Source organism: Macaca thibetana, chromosome 18 (assembly GCF_024542745.1).
Source record: "Macaca thibetana thibetana isolate TM-01 chromosome 18, ASM2454274v1, whole genome shotgun sequence".
NCBI lineage: Eukaryota > Metazoa > Chordata > Mammalia > Primates > Cercopithecidae > Macaca > Macaca thibetana.
In genome coordinates this window covers 14,214,330-14,231,508 of record NC_065595.1, presented here as the reverse complement: position 1 = coordinate 14,231,508, position 17,179 = coordinate 14,214,330, and the positions used below count along the sequence as shown (strand labels likewise).

The 17,179-nt window shown below is 32.7% G+C and overlaps 1 protein-coding gene across 2 annotated transcripts in view; it reads left to right on the top strand.

Moving 5' to 3' along the window:
* The window catches only part of CDH7 (cadherin 7), a 133,327-nt gene that overhangs the window by 70,024 nt on the left and 46,124 nt on the right, over window positions 1–17,179 (top strand). For both annotated transcript variants that reach the window (XM_050767170.1, XM_050767171.1), the window contains exon 6: window positions 2,243–2,430. In XM_050767170.1, coding sequence (XP_050623127.1) covers window positions 2,243–2,430 — 188 coding nt within the window. The remainder of the gene's footprint in view (window positions 1–2,242; window positions 2,431–17,179) is intronic.

The window sequence follows — 17,179 nt, the reverse complement described above, 5'->3', positions numbered from 1 at the left end:
TTATAAGGGTATTGAGAAGAAATAGAAGCCATCATATATTTGCATTACTTCTAAGTAATGCAAATTTTGACTACCATGTCTTAAATATAGTAAGATTTTTCTTTCATTCACATTTTCAATACTAGACAATTACTAATTGTGTTTATGTATTAGTGTTTTTTCTAAGAATTACTTTTTATATTTTGTAAATTATAAAGTTGTTGCCCATTAAAAATATTCAAATACATTTTATTTCTATGCACTAAAATATTGATTTATTTTTGAAAATTAAAAAAGACTAATAAACATTTCCATTTTTTCATTTCACACTTTTTAAAGCCAGTTTGTACACACTGAACATTCCATTAGTAGTTCCCCCACATCTTTCTTGTGCAAACATTCAGTGTTTTAAAAACCAATCTAAAGAACTAAAAAACCAAATGCCCTCAATTCCACTTATTTGACCAAAGGGGCTTTTGACTTAACCAAGAAAAAAGAAAAAAAAATTCTCTAGGTAGAGGTGTGCTGTTTGAAAAAACGTTTCACCTCACTCTCTTTTTAGTTCCCTTTTTTCCCTAAGTGTGTTATTTCTTTAGAATGCTCAAGAAAATAAAGAGATTGTACAGACTACAATGTCTGTACAATGTCTCTAAAATGCTTTTCCAGTACAAATGGGAACTAAACTCCCTACCAACAGAATTTAGAAGTGAATTGTATCAAAAAAGGAAGCTTTCTGAGCAAATACGAGTGTCATTGTTTTTTCCTTCAATGACGGCCTCTTTAAAATTTTCATCTTTGTCTTATATAGTTTTAATATTTATATTATATGAGAAACGATATCTCCTGGTAATATAAAAAAGTGACCCCAAGTTTAGCATTATTTTCTTTAAATAAGCCTATTCTTAATTGTGATCTTGATGGCTTATCATGGAGAAGGAGGGACTTTTAGAATTATAAAAGCAAATAATGCAGTTATCTTGGGCTTATAATGAAATGAACTGCTTTCCTTTTGTTTAAGCCTAGATTGATAAAATTATGTAGAATTTTAGTAAGATATAGGTTTTCTAGGCCATTATAGGTTCCCCTCAAACTTACTGAAGTGAAAAAAGCCAAGGATATATCATTGTTACTCATTTTTGCTGGGATTTTTCTCTACCATTGAATCACTAGTTTCACCTTGACATTTTTGAATTTTACGAAGGACACTTTGAGATGTGTAAAAGGGGTCACTCAGAAGTCATAGCATATATTATAATCATTTTAAAAACAAACAGTAACTATTCACAAAATCTAGAAAATTGCAAACAAGTCTCAGTCTAATACATATTTCCATCATACAGACACATTTTCCTTTCTATGTTCTTCTCAGAGAGAATCCTTTCTTCTCCCTTTCCAAGACAGGACAAATGCAACAAAATTTAACAACCAAAGGAAACGGAAAAAGATGGAGGAGGCAGGAAAAAGTAAATGATTAGAGAAAAAATAGTGAAGGAATATAGTGTGCTGAGGTGTTTCCTCATTTCTCAGTGATGTGGTTCATGTATTTCTTCATCTGCCCCCAAAGTTTTTCTTTAGTTTGAGGGATGGCGATGAGGAGTTATGACAAAATTTAAACAAAAATTTTTTAAAATTATTTTTTTCTCTTTTACTGGCTTTTTTTTTTTTTTTCGGTTCGACTAATACTGCCTAGGCTCCTGGACCATTGTGGCCCAAATCAATTCTATGTACGACCCACACAAATCATTCTTATCCTTTCTTATCCAGTTTTCTTACCCAGTTTTCTGAAACTCTCTTGGTAAAAGATGCTAAGAAAATTCCAACATTAAGTTATGAAAACGATTTAGGCTTGTATTTGCCCATTGGAAGCCCAATCTATTCTATTTTTATTTCCTAGTGTTTTACACATTATTGTAATTATTATATTGAATTACATTTAATAATTATATATCAATTATAATTACTTTAAATGTGTTTTTATTTTTCAGTGTAGGATATTTCTCACCACCAGAAATACAGGAATTAGAGATTCTTCTCTTGCTTTTCCTCACCATCTATTTCTGCTATCACAATGATTATTAACTAATCATTCCCATCAAATCTCTTAAGGCTATATGAAACATCTTTTGTTTTCCATTATCTTAGCATATTTTTTATCAAAAAATAAAAAGAAGTTACACTAAGATGAGGTCAAAATAACCCAATAGTTAAGTTTTTATTAGTTGTCTTGGTATAATGTGTTCATTTCTTGTTTTGAATTTCACAGGATCTTATCAATATAACGTCCCAGAGTCATTACCTGTAGCCTCAGTTGTGGCCAGAATTAAAGCTGCCGATGCAGATATTGGAGCTAATGCTGAAATGGAGTACAGAATTGTGGATGGTGATGGATTGGGCATTTTTAAGATTTCTGTTGACAAAGAAACACAGGAAGGAATCATTACTATACAGAAGGTAATGTTTTCTTTATTTATCTCTTACCACAGATTACTGAGAAGTCCTATCTGTTTGATGGGAGAATGCACTAGACAAAACGAATGGCCATATGGGATCATTACTATTTTAATTTTAGTAAGATAAGCTATGCATTTATTTTTAGGCGTCAGACTCTTAGGGAACCTTGAGTTGCATTTGTAATAACACCCATCAATTCTATTCTTTAAGAAACTCACAGCCGTTATCTATAGCACTATAAAAATAAAGCAGACTGGCAATGTGCTGTTTTAAAGACCTATTTGGAGAGATGAATATGTTTCTGCCCTGACTGTTCCACTAATGAAACCCTAAAATCAACCAAAACCCATGTATGCAAACAACATATGCTATTATTTTCTGCATGAATGAAAATAATATAATTTCAAGTAGAAACCAAAATGTTGAAGACTTGCTACATTAACAATTATTGCCATTTAAAATTTATAGTTATTGGAAGACTTGAATATTTCATACAAGAAGAGCATGAAAAGTTGTAAAACCTATCGTAATTTCTAGAGAGTGTGAAAGAGACGGAAAGTCAGTACAGCCTAAACTAAAGATTATTTTCCATAATATATTTAAATTAGTTCTCAACACAGTTATAGGAGAAAATGGACTCTTCTCTTTTCAATATAGAGACATGACTTTTTACAAGTATTTAATCAAAAATAATAACTCAAAAGCTGTTATTTCAAAATGTAGTCTTAGTTTATCAACTATTTGAAACATTAAAAATATATCAATATATTGATCCCTAAGATATGAATTTTTTGTCAGTATGAAAATCCAGTGTATAACTTTGTAATTAATGCTTTTCAATAATTAGCACATATCAATAAATAAAGTTATATTTTAGTTGTTATAGGAAAACATATGTTTGATTTCAGACCAATGAGAAATACATTTCTGCAATTATTTCCAGTGGACAGCTGCTGTTTTAGCTAAGCTGGTTACAATCTGTGTATAAAAGTTTTAATAACTAGAGTAGGCCAACTGTTGGTAAAATGTTTTGTTTTGTTGTCTAAAATAAAAGGAATTCAGTAAGGTACAATGCTGCTCAAAGATTTCAAAGAGTCATCTGAAATCAATCTATTCACATTCAAGAATTTTTAATGCAAACTGAAACTTTTTATTGAACAACTACCTGTATTTTATATATTATAATGAAGGTAGCACGAATCTTTGAAAATTCTAAATTCAATATAAAATATTTGATTTAGTAAAGGAAATATAAAACTTATTTTCTAATTTTATATCATTTCTGGAAATTTTAGAAAATTGTTAGAAAAGGAGACATAAAAAACCTAGGTTAAAAATTATGTCATCTAAAAGCATAAAACTCATGAAAAAATTGCAAGGATAAATTTGATTATCACTTATAATAATAGAAAAGCATCACAATCATTATTATTCTTATAGCTAGCAATTAATATCTGTCAGGCTTTTCTTTTTGAGTAACTTACAGGCTTTATTTTATTTTCTCAACAATTTCATGAAGCTGCTATTAGGACACTGAAAATATGGAAACATTATAAAATATTGAACAATTGAAGAAATGGTAAATAATTGATATTATCATATTAAGAAATTTGCATCCATCATTGTAGTAATGTGGTGATGTTGTTTTTGCAAATGAATATGAAAATTTTTATTGAAAAATTATTAAAAAGGCAGTATCCAAACTTTTACAAAGTCACATTTTATAAAAAGTATATTTATACAGAATAACAGATTACAAGAAAAATGTTAAAATGTTAGTAGTATCATTTCTAGGTCTTACCTTTACTGCTTTTTCAATAATATGTAATATTCACTAGTTATTGTTATAATTGAAATGTTGTTAAATATATAAAAGAGTTATTCAAAGGCCAAACTGAACTAAATCTCATTAAAAACACTGTATAATCTACTTTGACTATTATTAGAGATGGTAATTATTTTACAAATGTAGAAATAAGTCACAGACAGGGTATTCAGTGGGCCCAAATTTCGTGTATGAAGTTCCCTTAGGTATTAAAAAAGATATAATCTTCTATTTAATAAATTATGATTTTAAAACATTCCAAATTTTTAAAAATTTAGATTAATAGAATTTTTGGTTTTGATACTAGAGATTCGTTACTTCTGCCCAAAATCTGAGTGATGCTTTGAATCTAATAAAAGTCAATAATTGGTTATTATTAAATATTTATTCATCAACCATTATATGAGAAGTTAGCTAAATATTTTAACAATTTTTTCACGGAATATGAGGTCAAAACTCCATTATTTTTACTTGTGATTGTTAGCAACTAAAATTAAATTTTATTTTCTTAAATGGCTTCTAATACATAAATACTTGTCTAATTCTTTGTTTTCTTATATAACATCAAAGATTAGGAATAATTAAGCACACAGAATTACAGGAGAACCTTAAGAAACAACAGTGGTGAAAAATTTCATATTACTTCTGTGTCATAAGTAGCCAAGGTAAATCTTCATATGTAATGAAACAATTCTTGTTCATCCTGAATTACTATGAAGTATGGAACCAAACCGAGTAGCTATCAAAGGTCAAAAAAATAACATTTAGTTACCCAGGGATTTTATACACATCAGTAGACAGTTCAGATGTTGAATGCTATCATGATTTTCTATATTATTTTGAGCCTAAATACACTGTTTATATGAACAATAATTTAGACTAAGAAGTTAGTCATAGTTTATTACTCTTAAGGGGATGGCACTAACTTGCTTTCAGCTTTCTAACGTGCAAAGTAGATCTGATTTTTAAGTTTTATCTTAATGTGGAGAATATATATACCATTTGAGGCAGAACCATTAGATTCCAAAAGTAAAATAATGTGTAGCAACAGATGGCATGAACCTAAGCAGTATGGTCTGCAATTTTTATGTTCATTAATTCATCATGATAGAATGCATGGGTGTTAAGACGAGATATCTGAAATTTTGCTGTTTGAAATAGGTAAAAATATTTTTAAAAATACCTATGGTGCTTTTATACAGAGCAGATAATATCAACATGGAGATAAATGAAAACAAAATCTCAGTTTTCTTCATGCTAAAAATCTTTAGGCTTAGCAAATGTTACTTTTTACTTTCTTCCTACACTCCTTCTTCTCCACGTAGTTCTGAGTAGATACTAGATAGTGGAAAACAGGAGCTTAAGTTTTATTTCCAAAGCTCCCTCTACCTCCAAACTAATTTTTTAAAATTTTACAATTTTTTATTGTCTGTTAATATGTTCCAGTGTCCAAACAATCCTACTTTCTCATCTGCATTAGAATAAACAAACATAAGTAAATAACTTCTGTAGGAGTTGACTAAAAATAGTGGAAATGATACATTTGAGTTTTACTGCAGTTTAAGCTTATAGTGTTATACAGTTGATCCTTAAAAAACATGGGCTTTAACTAAGTGGGTCCACTGATATATGGATATTTTTTCAATAACTATATTGCAATCTTTTTGGAAATTTGTGACAATTTGAAAATACTCACAGATGACTTATGTAGCCTAGACATCTTGAAAATTTTAAGAAAAAGTAGTTATGTATTGAATGCCTAAAATATATGAAGATATTAGTCTATTCATGTGTTAATAGGCTAATTGTGTTATCAGTAAGGTTTCTGGCCAACAGTAGGATGTTAGTAGTTAAGTTTTGAGCGATCCAAAGTTATACACAGATTTTTGGCTGTGTCGGGGGTGGTTCTCCTAACCCGTATGTTTTTCAGGGGTCAATTGTATATTCATCTGGTTTTTAGATGAAAATTTACCATTAATTCATAATTTTCTTATTCTCAGCAATTATTTTATTAATGTATTGAAATATATAATTCAAAGTTTGTGTGTAGCTTCTATGCCTCTTACCCTGTAATTGGTTCCAGAATAATCCAGGATTTGTCCTGTTATCCTCAAACATTGTTCATATGCTTTCTATGAACTGCAAAGAACTATTAGATGCTTAGAATTGGGATCTCTTAAACTTGCTTTCAGTTTTCTAGTGAGGAAAATAGATCTGATTTTTAAGTTTTATCTTAATGTGGATAATATATTTACCATTCTGAGGCAGAACCATTAGATTCTAAAAGTTAAATAATGTATATAGCAACAGAAGGCATGAACCTAAGCAATATGGTCTGTAAAATTTTTATGATCATTAACTCATCAGAATAGGATACATGGGTATTAAAACGAGATATTTGAAACTTTGCTATTTGAAATAGGTAAAATTTTAAAAAAAAATTGTGGTGCTTCAGACTCATGGTTGCCAGATACATATCACTATTCCTCAGTTTCACTCAACAATCTAGAGCAGTCACTAAACTACTTGTAATTCCTGGAAAGCAACGTAAAGTTTTTTCCAGTTCTTCAAACCTCCCCCTGCCTGCTGACTCCCCTGTGCTCTGCTTTCATGCCCCCTACCATACTCATCTTTTGAGTCTAAAAAACCGCTCCTGTTATTTCTTTAAACAGTAAACAGAAGAAGCATAGCGCTTGGACCAGCAAGATGTATTTTTTTTTTCTAGGAAAGGAGTGTGTGTGTGTGTGTGTCCCTTCAGTCATGGGAACTGGTCTAATCATGGAATGTAGATGTCCCAGTTCCATAAATATTGTGATCTTTTTCATAGACTTAGCTGTGGTCACAAGGATTGAATAAATATCCAAGGCTTTTTAGAAGTGTCCAGGAGAACTCAGGCCCCATCTGTCAGCCAACTGGTCAGTTCTACCAGGGCTTTCAAGGATTTGAACATGCCCTGAGGAAGAAGTTGAATAGTGGATGCATAACACTGTTTTTTTCAGATAGACAAGGAAAAGCGGCACAGAGGTAACCACCTGTGCAGAGACCTCACTTATGAGATAACCTGCTAAATACAGAAAGAAGAACTGGGGCAATTTCACTGGAGAATAATGAGGAAGGGAATGTGGGCAACAGAGGAGGTAATATAAATGAGAGGGCTCTTAATGCCCCTTCACAAAACTGCTGTAGATAAATAGGAACATATAGGTACAGTGCTTTGCAAATAGAATGGATTACACATGATACATATTGTAAGGTATTTTAGGTGCAGCTCAATAAAATATGAGTAGAAAATTAAAATATTTGTTTATTTCCCTTAAACACTTATTCATGGAATAATAAACACTTATTCATGGAAGTGTCTGTGATAACTTTAATTCATTTCAAGCCTTTCGCTTCTTTTCAAAGGACTGTATTATAATGAATATCAATATTTATTTAAAAAGTTATTACTTTCTGGTTATAAATACATTTCCTCTCTTTCTTTCTTTCTTTTTCTTTCTCACTCTTCTTTCTTTGTCTTGTCTTTCTTTCTTGTCTTTTCTTTCTTTCTTTTCTTTCTTTTTTCTTTCTTTCTCCTTTTCTTTCCCTTTCTTTCTTTCTTTCTTTCTTTCTTTCTTTCTTTCTTCTTTCTTTCTTTCTTTCTTTCTTTCTTTCTTTCTTTCTTTCTTTCTTTCTTTCTTTTTTCTTTCTCCTTTTCTTTCTTTCTTTCCTTCTTTCCTTCTTCTTTCTGTCTTTTCTTATTCTTTCTTAGCCTTGAAGTTATTTTAAATTTCTTTCCTTGCCTCTTCCTGTCATGATAGCTCTTGGCTGTTTATTTTCCCTTTGACATTATCCTAAACTTGGTGATCATTGCTTCACTTCTTAAGTTATTTTTATGTCCCCCACACCTAGTTCATAACCTGCTTCTAACTTCTTCATTTTTGAATACATCTTTTTAAAAAATTGGTGTTTAAACTCAAAACTATATATTTTTATTATTCCAACTAGTCTTAAAAGAATCTACCTAATACTAAGGGAAACAGAATAATATCAGCAATTGAAAGCAAGCAGTGAAATAATTATTATAGAATGATATTATATACTTAGAAATTCTAAAATAATTTATCACAATTTTGTTAAATTAATGAGAACTTTCAATAATGAGAGCTACAAAACAAGTTAAAAATGAATACACTCACTCTATATACTTCATGAGAACATTTGTGTGAGTTTCTGGGCTTACTCTAACCATGGAAGAGCAACCTGTGAGGACCCATGTAAGGAATATCCATCACTCTCATTCACATCCCTAAAACCTTCCATCTTAAAAGAATGTGATCTGCTGGCCCATCAAAGGCAGCCTTTACCCCCATTTCCAGGTGTCTTTCCATCATAAGGCCAACAGTATCTCTATACTCAATTTCAGAAGAAAATATTTGCTTATCATTTTGTAACTAGAGTTTATTTGGAGTTGTTTTCCCAGAATCAAAGAAGTCTTGTTTTTAAGATTCCTCAGTCTGAACTAACAGTTTACTGTTTGTGGCCCTAACAAGACAGGATTTTGATTTTCAATTCTATTTACCCAGATTTAAATAAACATGGAGCCTACAGTATACCCTAGATAAAACTTTTCCAGGGACCTTTCACAGCAGGAGAGATCTGCAAAACAATATATGAGTCCCCTAAGTTCAGTATTCTTTCTGTCCCAGAAAGTAGTGGCATTGTATGTGAAATTTAGAATGGATTTTTGAATCTGAGTTGGAAGACTAAAACCCAGAAATTCTGAAAAAAAAAAAAAAAAGATAAATTTGGCCTCCTTTTATCACCACAGAATATTTTTAAAATTTTACTGAGATAGCAGTCCACCAAAACGAACAGTTTTTTGGTTGGTCTCCCAGTCCCTTCTCCACATAAGAAAACATTTACAACCAGACGTTGCTCAGATGTTGACAAGATTTTTGTTATAAGTCATAAATGTGCTTGTTCTGGTGGTTCTGAATGTCTCAGTATTACTTCACATTTGGACAATCAAGTTTCAATGTCCATCTGGATAGAGTAACTTCTATTGGAATTAGATTACTTTCTACCTGCAGACCATGCTTGATAATCATCTGAATCTATTTTCTCTCTATTCTATACTATAATAAAGCTTTGGTCCATACCCTTTTCATAAATAATGTACAATGAGATTTATTCCAGTTTGTGAAAATTGTCATTGTATTTTGCAGCATTTGAATGTGCTATACTTGGCATAGAACAATTTTAGAAGCAGGAAGAGAAAAACACAAAAGCAATCATTTTTAAAATAAATATTTCAAAAAGAATAAATAGAGAAACGTGAAAAATGCTGGTGGTTATTCTATTATTGTTTCAATATCTTATACAGAAAATATTTATTAATATGACAAAATGTGCAGAATTTGGAAGGCCAAAGATTGCTGTAAATAATGACATACAGTTTTTATGATTTAATCATTCCTATAAGAATAAACCTAATTATATAGTTTAAAGGTAAAAATGATGATGAAATTTTCATCTTAAACAGTTAAAGCAATGCAAATACTATTTCTTGACCATTTATGAATGCTTCTGTGATACCCTTTATAACCAGTTAAATAGGACTTGAAAATTTACATAGTGTAAACATAGAGATTATCACATTTGAGTGAATACAATAGTTTTTGTTTTACCTAGAATTATTTCTTTTTACATTTGCTGTCATAACTTAAAATTAGGTACTTTAGTTTTTTTTAATTTTTTTTTCTTTAATATATGGGAGTCTCTCCTCCAATGGACCTCAGTTTTCAATATAAGTCCTCAGTTGTGATTAAATATGGATTTTTTTTCTATAAAACACATTACTACGGAGTTACTATAGAGTAAAAAATGAGCATTTTCAAAATTAATTTCCTATGAAAGACAACTATACATCCAGTATCTGACATGTGATTTCTTTGGTGGTCCACATTGTCACACTATTAAGACATTTAGGCTTTTAAAGGCTAATTTTGCTGTGCTAGATTCAAAATATTCTCATATCCATACCCCATGAAAGGCTGAATGAAGTCAAAATAATAGAGCAAGATGTGGAAGCGTTGATAATGCCGTCTGCCTGCCATTCACTGCGCTAAGTTAGATAGCACAGTGTCCTTCCAACCTTCAACTGAAGCTGCACAGATGTGGACGATCTGGAGTTCACTATCTTGTATTGAAATGTTTCTTTTGCCTATTACTTGCGATATTGAGGGCTAATTTCCACAATCAAATATGTATTTCATTTAGTATTTCATAAATGTTGCTGATAGGTAGGGAGAGAAAATCAAACCAAGGTTAATTCCAATTTATTTTTCTTCCTCTCATTTTTATTTTCTTTCAAACATTTTGTTCAATTAATCCTGCTGCTCAGGATGCATATTTCTTAAAATTGAGCAAAGACATTGCTCTCATTAGACCATTATAAAGCATAAATTTTGGATTATTTTAGTTTTCAAGGCCGAGAAAATTTGGTGAGCTTCTGGACTTCAGATTATGTTTTCCACTTAATTCAATCATTGTTACTATGTATGTAAGTATATACTGTTTTAATCATTATGTGTGTGTTGTTTGTGTATATAGGCTTATTATCTGCTAATTAAGGTATAAATTTACCTGTGCTTGAGTAGTCAAGAGTAGAGATGAACACAGAGTTTTATTAAAAAAAGAAAATAAGAAATCAACATTCTTTGAAGAAAATTATGCTAATTTACATGTTGACATATTTGACCTGATCAAAAGGCACTGACTTTTTTCACTTAGGATTATTTCAACTTTTGTTGATTTTGTTCACTTAAGAGTATTTCAGCTTTTGTTTGATTTTTTTAAAATTTTGATAGTTATTATAGCAGTATTCTCGGAATATGTGTATATCAAAGATGTTTTCCAGTGAGTCCATTATGGAATTTATTTTGCTGAAGAGTACAAGTCACAGATCATGTAACATTCTCCTTCCTTTCCCCCCAGCCCTCCCATGGTGTGTTGATTCCTAGGTCAATTTCAATGGGTAGGATTCCAAGAAAGAGATATATAAGAAGTAGATAGGAGAGAATTTAATAATTGTATGAGGAAGGTTAAAAGGAGAGTTTAAAGACAAAGCCGGTGTTTCTAGTTTGTGTAAATAGCTGAATACTTGTGTTGTTCTTTGAGAATGAGATGGAGATGTATAGGATGGCTTGGAGCAAGTGATGTTTGATGCACTGTAATAGCAAGGTAAATATGTTTAAGAAGTCATGAATATAGGTCTGTAGTTCAAGGAAAAGGTCTATAGTACATTCTTAGGTCTAGGAGTTATATGCACGTGCATGGTAATCAAAATGAAAGAGACCATTGATAACATCCATCGAGGGCATACATTAAATGATGAAAAGAAGGCTTTAGACAATTCTTGGTGAAACTGAAGAATTTAAGTTATCATGGCAAAGAAAGACTCAGAGAAGGCAAACTTTTATTCTTCCAGAATTAAGGTATTTTAAGAGGAGTTAAAAATAACTTATTAAAAAGGCTGATAAACAAAGTTTTATATTTAGATGAATAGAAGAAATTGCATATATTATCAATAGAAGAGAGAATTGATGGATCCTGACATCTATGATACATAGTAATGATGGGACATAACAGATAAGGCGAAGATTCGAATAGTCAAGGAACTGAAGCTCTTGCTGAGTTCAAAGAAATTCCCATGTCAAGATCTGATTTCTCCCCCACTGTTTAATTTAGCCATTTCAAGTTTATTTTTTCATTTTATCAGGATATGCTGCCATCGCCTGACAAAAACTGGTCACTAACTCTCATTCTCTTTCTATCTGTGGTTGTATCAACTACCTTATTGCTTAATAAATCATCCCCAAACCTGGTGCTTTAATTTCCTTAGCTCATGATTTTGTGGGTCATTAATTTGTCCTGGGCTCAGTAGGGTGTTTTTATGCTGGTCTTAAGTGGGTTCACACGTGCATCAGCTATTGGTCAGCGTGGTGGCTCTGCCTCCATGAAGGTGGCTGGCTGTCTGCCCGGAAAATAAGGAGCCTGGACCTCTGCCTCCTGTCATCCCTTGGGTAACCTGGGCTTGTTTCAAGAATGGTAAGAACAGAGGTTGTATGGTCTTTTGAGGCTGTTAGACAAAATTGGCACATCATAATTTCTGCCACATTATATCGACCCAAGCAAGACACAGGACAACCTAGATTCAGGTAGTGAAGGGAAAAAACATCCCTGAGAAGAAAGAAGCAATAAGGTATTGTGGACACAGGGAAAGTCAAAAAAGTATGTTGAGATCCAGCACCGCTCTAGAGAGACGAACTAACCTTCAGGTTACATTTCATGAAATGGCAAAGAAAATACTGAATCTCAGATCTGCCCACTTCCCTCATCATCATTTCTCCTCTGTTAGCCTATCTCACAAAGTCATTTTATTGATCAAGATCAGTTAAGATTTGCCACTGTTTGATGAAGGGTTCCAGGAAAGCATATGTTAAGTTGTCTTCAGGTCATAATGTGGATTCTGCTTCCCAGACAATGTATGAAGCCCTCTAGAAGTCATTGGGTATAGTTATAGTGCATGCTGGAAAATGTTGACCTCAGCATAGTAAGGGAATTGGCCTGAGCTGTAAGGTAAACCAGGTTTTAGATGCTGGGCAGAAATGCCGTGCTTTCCAAGGCTTGTTTTCTGCTTTATGCTTATAAAATCAAAACAGACTACCTAAGTTCACAGTAGGAGGCTGTGGTAGACACAATAATGCCTCCTCCTCAAAAAGATATTCACGGAATATGTGAATGTTTTACCTTATGTGGTAAAGTGAATTTTGGAAACGTGATTAAGTTATGGAGCTTAATGGGAACATTATCCTGGATCACATAATTGGGTGCAGTCAAGGCTCCTTAAAGAGGAAAGAAGGATGAGTCAGTGTTATAAAAAAGAGATACAGTAACGGAACCCAAGCTTGGAGTGATGCACTTTGAAGATGGAGGAGGGGGCTATGAGCCAAGAATACTGCAGATTTTGGACACTGGAACAATTCTCCCCCCAAGCCTCCAGAAAGAATGAAGCTCTGCCAACACCTTGATTCTAGACTTCTGTCCTCCCAAACTATAAAGCAATAAATTTGTTTTTAAGCCACTAAGACGTTGGTAATTTGTTACTGTAGCAGTATGAAATTAATTAATGCAGAAATCAAAATGGAACATTTCTGTGGGGGCGAAAGCTGATCCAGACAGGAGAACAGAAGAGAGAAAGGAAGACACTCGTTAACTAAGTATGAATAAGAATCTGGATAGGCAGTGCCAGAAATTCTGTGCTCAGTTTAAAATAATACGTGATGGCTGTGGTTACTTTGATGATAACATTCCTCAATGTTATCTTGTGTTACTAGATGATGAAAATAATATCTCCTGATATTTATATCATTATTGTATTCCTGATCATGTCTTTGTATAATTTATGGTTTTAGGCTCCAATCGTTTCTGCATTATTTATTATATTTGTTTCAACCTACCTTTGGAGCACAGGCACTTTCTATCTACTGGTAATAATATATTTGCAAACTGCAAGTGTTTGTTCATGTACTGTCCTAATATCTGTGTTCAAGTATAATTAAAATAATAATGATAATGACTGTCATAAAAGTATAAAATGGACATGGAGATAACCAGTAATCTCTTTTGCTTATTCTGAATTTGCTTACACTAGTTTTACTGTTTTTCAGGTAATTTGTTTGGCCTTAGATTTTTTTTTTCTTCGTAAATCAGTAAATCTCTATCTTATTAAAAAACAATCATATCTATTGTAGATTTGTAAGATTAATAAAGTTAGGATCCTGTTATAGGAATCTCAAGTCTAGTACAGTTAGAAAGATAAGAAAGTGTCAGTTCCACTGCAGAGAATACACAGAGCTGGCAAGACCTCCAGAGCTCCTCTCCCCCATAACCCATAGACCTCTATGAATGCAGCAACAGTGTGCGCCTAGATAGAACATAGTATTTATTGTTTATATATTATCTTTCTCTCACCTTCTTCTCTAGAAAATATAAGTTCTTACTAAAATTCATGAGTCCCAAAAATTTCAAAATAGAGCCCTCATCTACCTACCAAAACCACTTTCTGTGAAAGCAAAAATTGCACAGGACAGTTAAACAGGTAAGGAAGACTTCATTCAAGGCTGTTGCAATAGGAGAGAGAAACCAGACTCAGTCCAAACTCAACTTGGCTAAAGCAAAGGGCTGCAGAGTTTTTATGAGCCAGGATGGAGGGTGGGGATCACAGGCCAATTGTGTTTGATAATTGGCTTTAACCAATAGGAAAGTAAATGTTCTTGTGTCATCATGACAGGGGATAGTTTTGCAATTTGGAACAAGGCTTCTGCTGAAGTTAGGCTCTTATCCTTTTACAGAAACTGGGGTGTATTGGTTCTGTCTTCCTTAATGATAAAATTTCATAGAGATGGCTTTGGGGTCCTTGAGGAAGACATTCCTTGTTAATAAAAGTGTCAAGAGGATTTTTAAAAGATTTGCATATTAAAAGAGCAGAGAAAAGATTTACAGTGACAAGTTTTCTAAAGAGAGGTCGGGACCTAAAATTAGAAAGAAACCTGTCTAAACTTACTCAAGCTAGAAGAAGCATAAGGCCTTCTTGGTCATAACCCAGGGAAATAAGAAAATAGAAACCACAGAATGCAGTTGTTCATAATAAAGAGGATGTATTTTACTTTGGAAAATTCTTGGGGAATCATTATATTTAAATGTACAGAATTATTCCTGCTCTTATACCTCATCCAAGGTTGTAGATCAGGTTTAAGGTTCTGGATAGTGTATTTATTTAGAGAATTTTTCTTCTTTTTTTTTTTTCTTTTGAGATGGCATCTTGCTCTGTCGTCCAGGCTGGAGTGCAGTGGCGTGCTCTCAGCTCACTGCAACCTCTACCTGGGTTCAAGCAATTCTCCTGCCTCAGCCTCCCGAGTAGCTGGGATTACAGGCACATGCCACTGTGCTCAGCCAACTTTTGTATTTTTAGTAGAGACAGTATTTCGCCATGTTGACCAGGCTGATCTCGAACTCCTGACCTCATGATCTGCCCACCATGGCCTCCCAAAGCACTGGAATTAAAGATGTAAGCCACTGTGCCCAATGTAACATAAAATTATTGTAAGGGAAAAGTTATAAATGAGAGTTATTTTTCCATAGGTATGATCTCATTTAAGCCCATTTAGGAAAAAATATTCATATTTATTTGTTCAAGAAGTAAGGAAAAGCTACGGATATTGAAAGCTACAAAATATACTTTCATCTGAAAAAACAGCTAGAATCTCCAGAGAAAGAAATACTCTTAATGATGGCAATCCATCATAGAACTATTGAACAAAATCAACATTAAACATAAGACATTAAGTATATAGACACACACATATACACATACACTATCCAGCCCTGATACTGTCATGCTACCATTAAAGAGAACAGAATGGAGAATTTTAGAAGGATTTAACTTGGATCAATTCCTGAAACATTAACAACATCATTGGCTAAAGGCGCAAGATCCATAAGAAGGTCATTGAACCTAACGAGTATATATTTGGCTATAAACCAGAAGCAAAGCTATATTAATGAAGAAAAATAAAGTGCAATGATTTTATTAAATGAATTCAGTAATTAACTTGTTTTAATATTGAAAAGACTACAAGTGGCAGGGGAAACTTTGAGACTCCACTATTTGTGATAGTCGTATTTTTTAATCCAACAATAGAATTTGCCAAAGACAAACAACGTAGGTGCCAGAGCAGAACAAAGATGAGAAACATATACTCTTTACTTTCCATTTGCTTATTATCTAGCAGGAAATAATGCTTCTAATAACAGCATAATAGTAATACAGCACACATTTATACAGTGATTATTTTGTGTCAGTCACTGTTCTAGGTGCTATTTATTTCTCAATAATTTACAAAAACCTCATGAAGTTGGTGAGGTCAACAAGGGCTTATGCAGGATAACATTATACAGTGTGATGGATATACATGACCGTGAGTTCATGTAGTATCTGTGCTCTTTAAACATGGGCTTTTTGGACTTTCACTAGAACTCTTTGCTCTTTACTTTTCATGTGTATTAATAATATTGTCTTAGTCTGTTTGGGCTACTATAACAGAAATATACGCTGGATGTTTAAACAGCAAATATTTATTTCTCACAGTTATGGAGGCTGAGAAGTCCAAAGTCAAGATTTGGTGTCTGATGAGGGCCCTCTTTCTGGTTCATACACAGCCATATCCTGTGTCCTCTCATAGCAGAAAGGGTGAGGGAGCTCTCTGAGGTCCCATTTATAAGGGCACCAATACCATTCATGAGGGATCCACACTCAAAACCTAATTAAATCCCACAAGTCCCACCACCTAATAGCATCACCTTGGGATTTGAACGGGGGCGGACACAAATATAAAATGCAAAAGAAACACTAATCTTACATTTTTTTAAATGCATGTTAAAGATGTGTGTGTGTACAACTCTTTGTAGTTAGCTCTTAATATAAAAAAAGTTTTATTACATAGGTAAGGGGATTATGGAAATGAGTATTAAGAAGGTGATAGTCTCTAAAAGATTTATCTGAGAGGAATGACTAAGTTATGTAAGAAATAAATACAATTTTTGAATCATCTGAGAAAGAAGGAGCAGCAGGTGATATATACTAGAAGAGAGAAAGTGTACGGGATGCTGATCACTTGTAATGTTAGCCTTACCATATTGGGCTCCTTAGATGAGAGACTGGGCTCCTTTTATCCAGCCCAGGAGATAAAGATGGTTTTATATTTTTAAATGGTTGGAACATCTCAAAACAAGAAACTGTGTCATGATACATGAAAGCCATATAGAATTTAAAATCTGAGTTAACTATCAAAAAATTACTATTTGAAAACAATCATATTT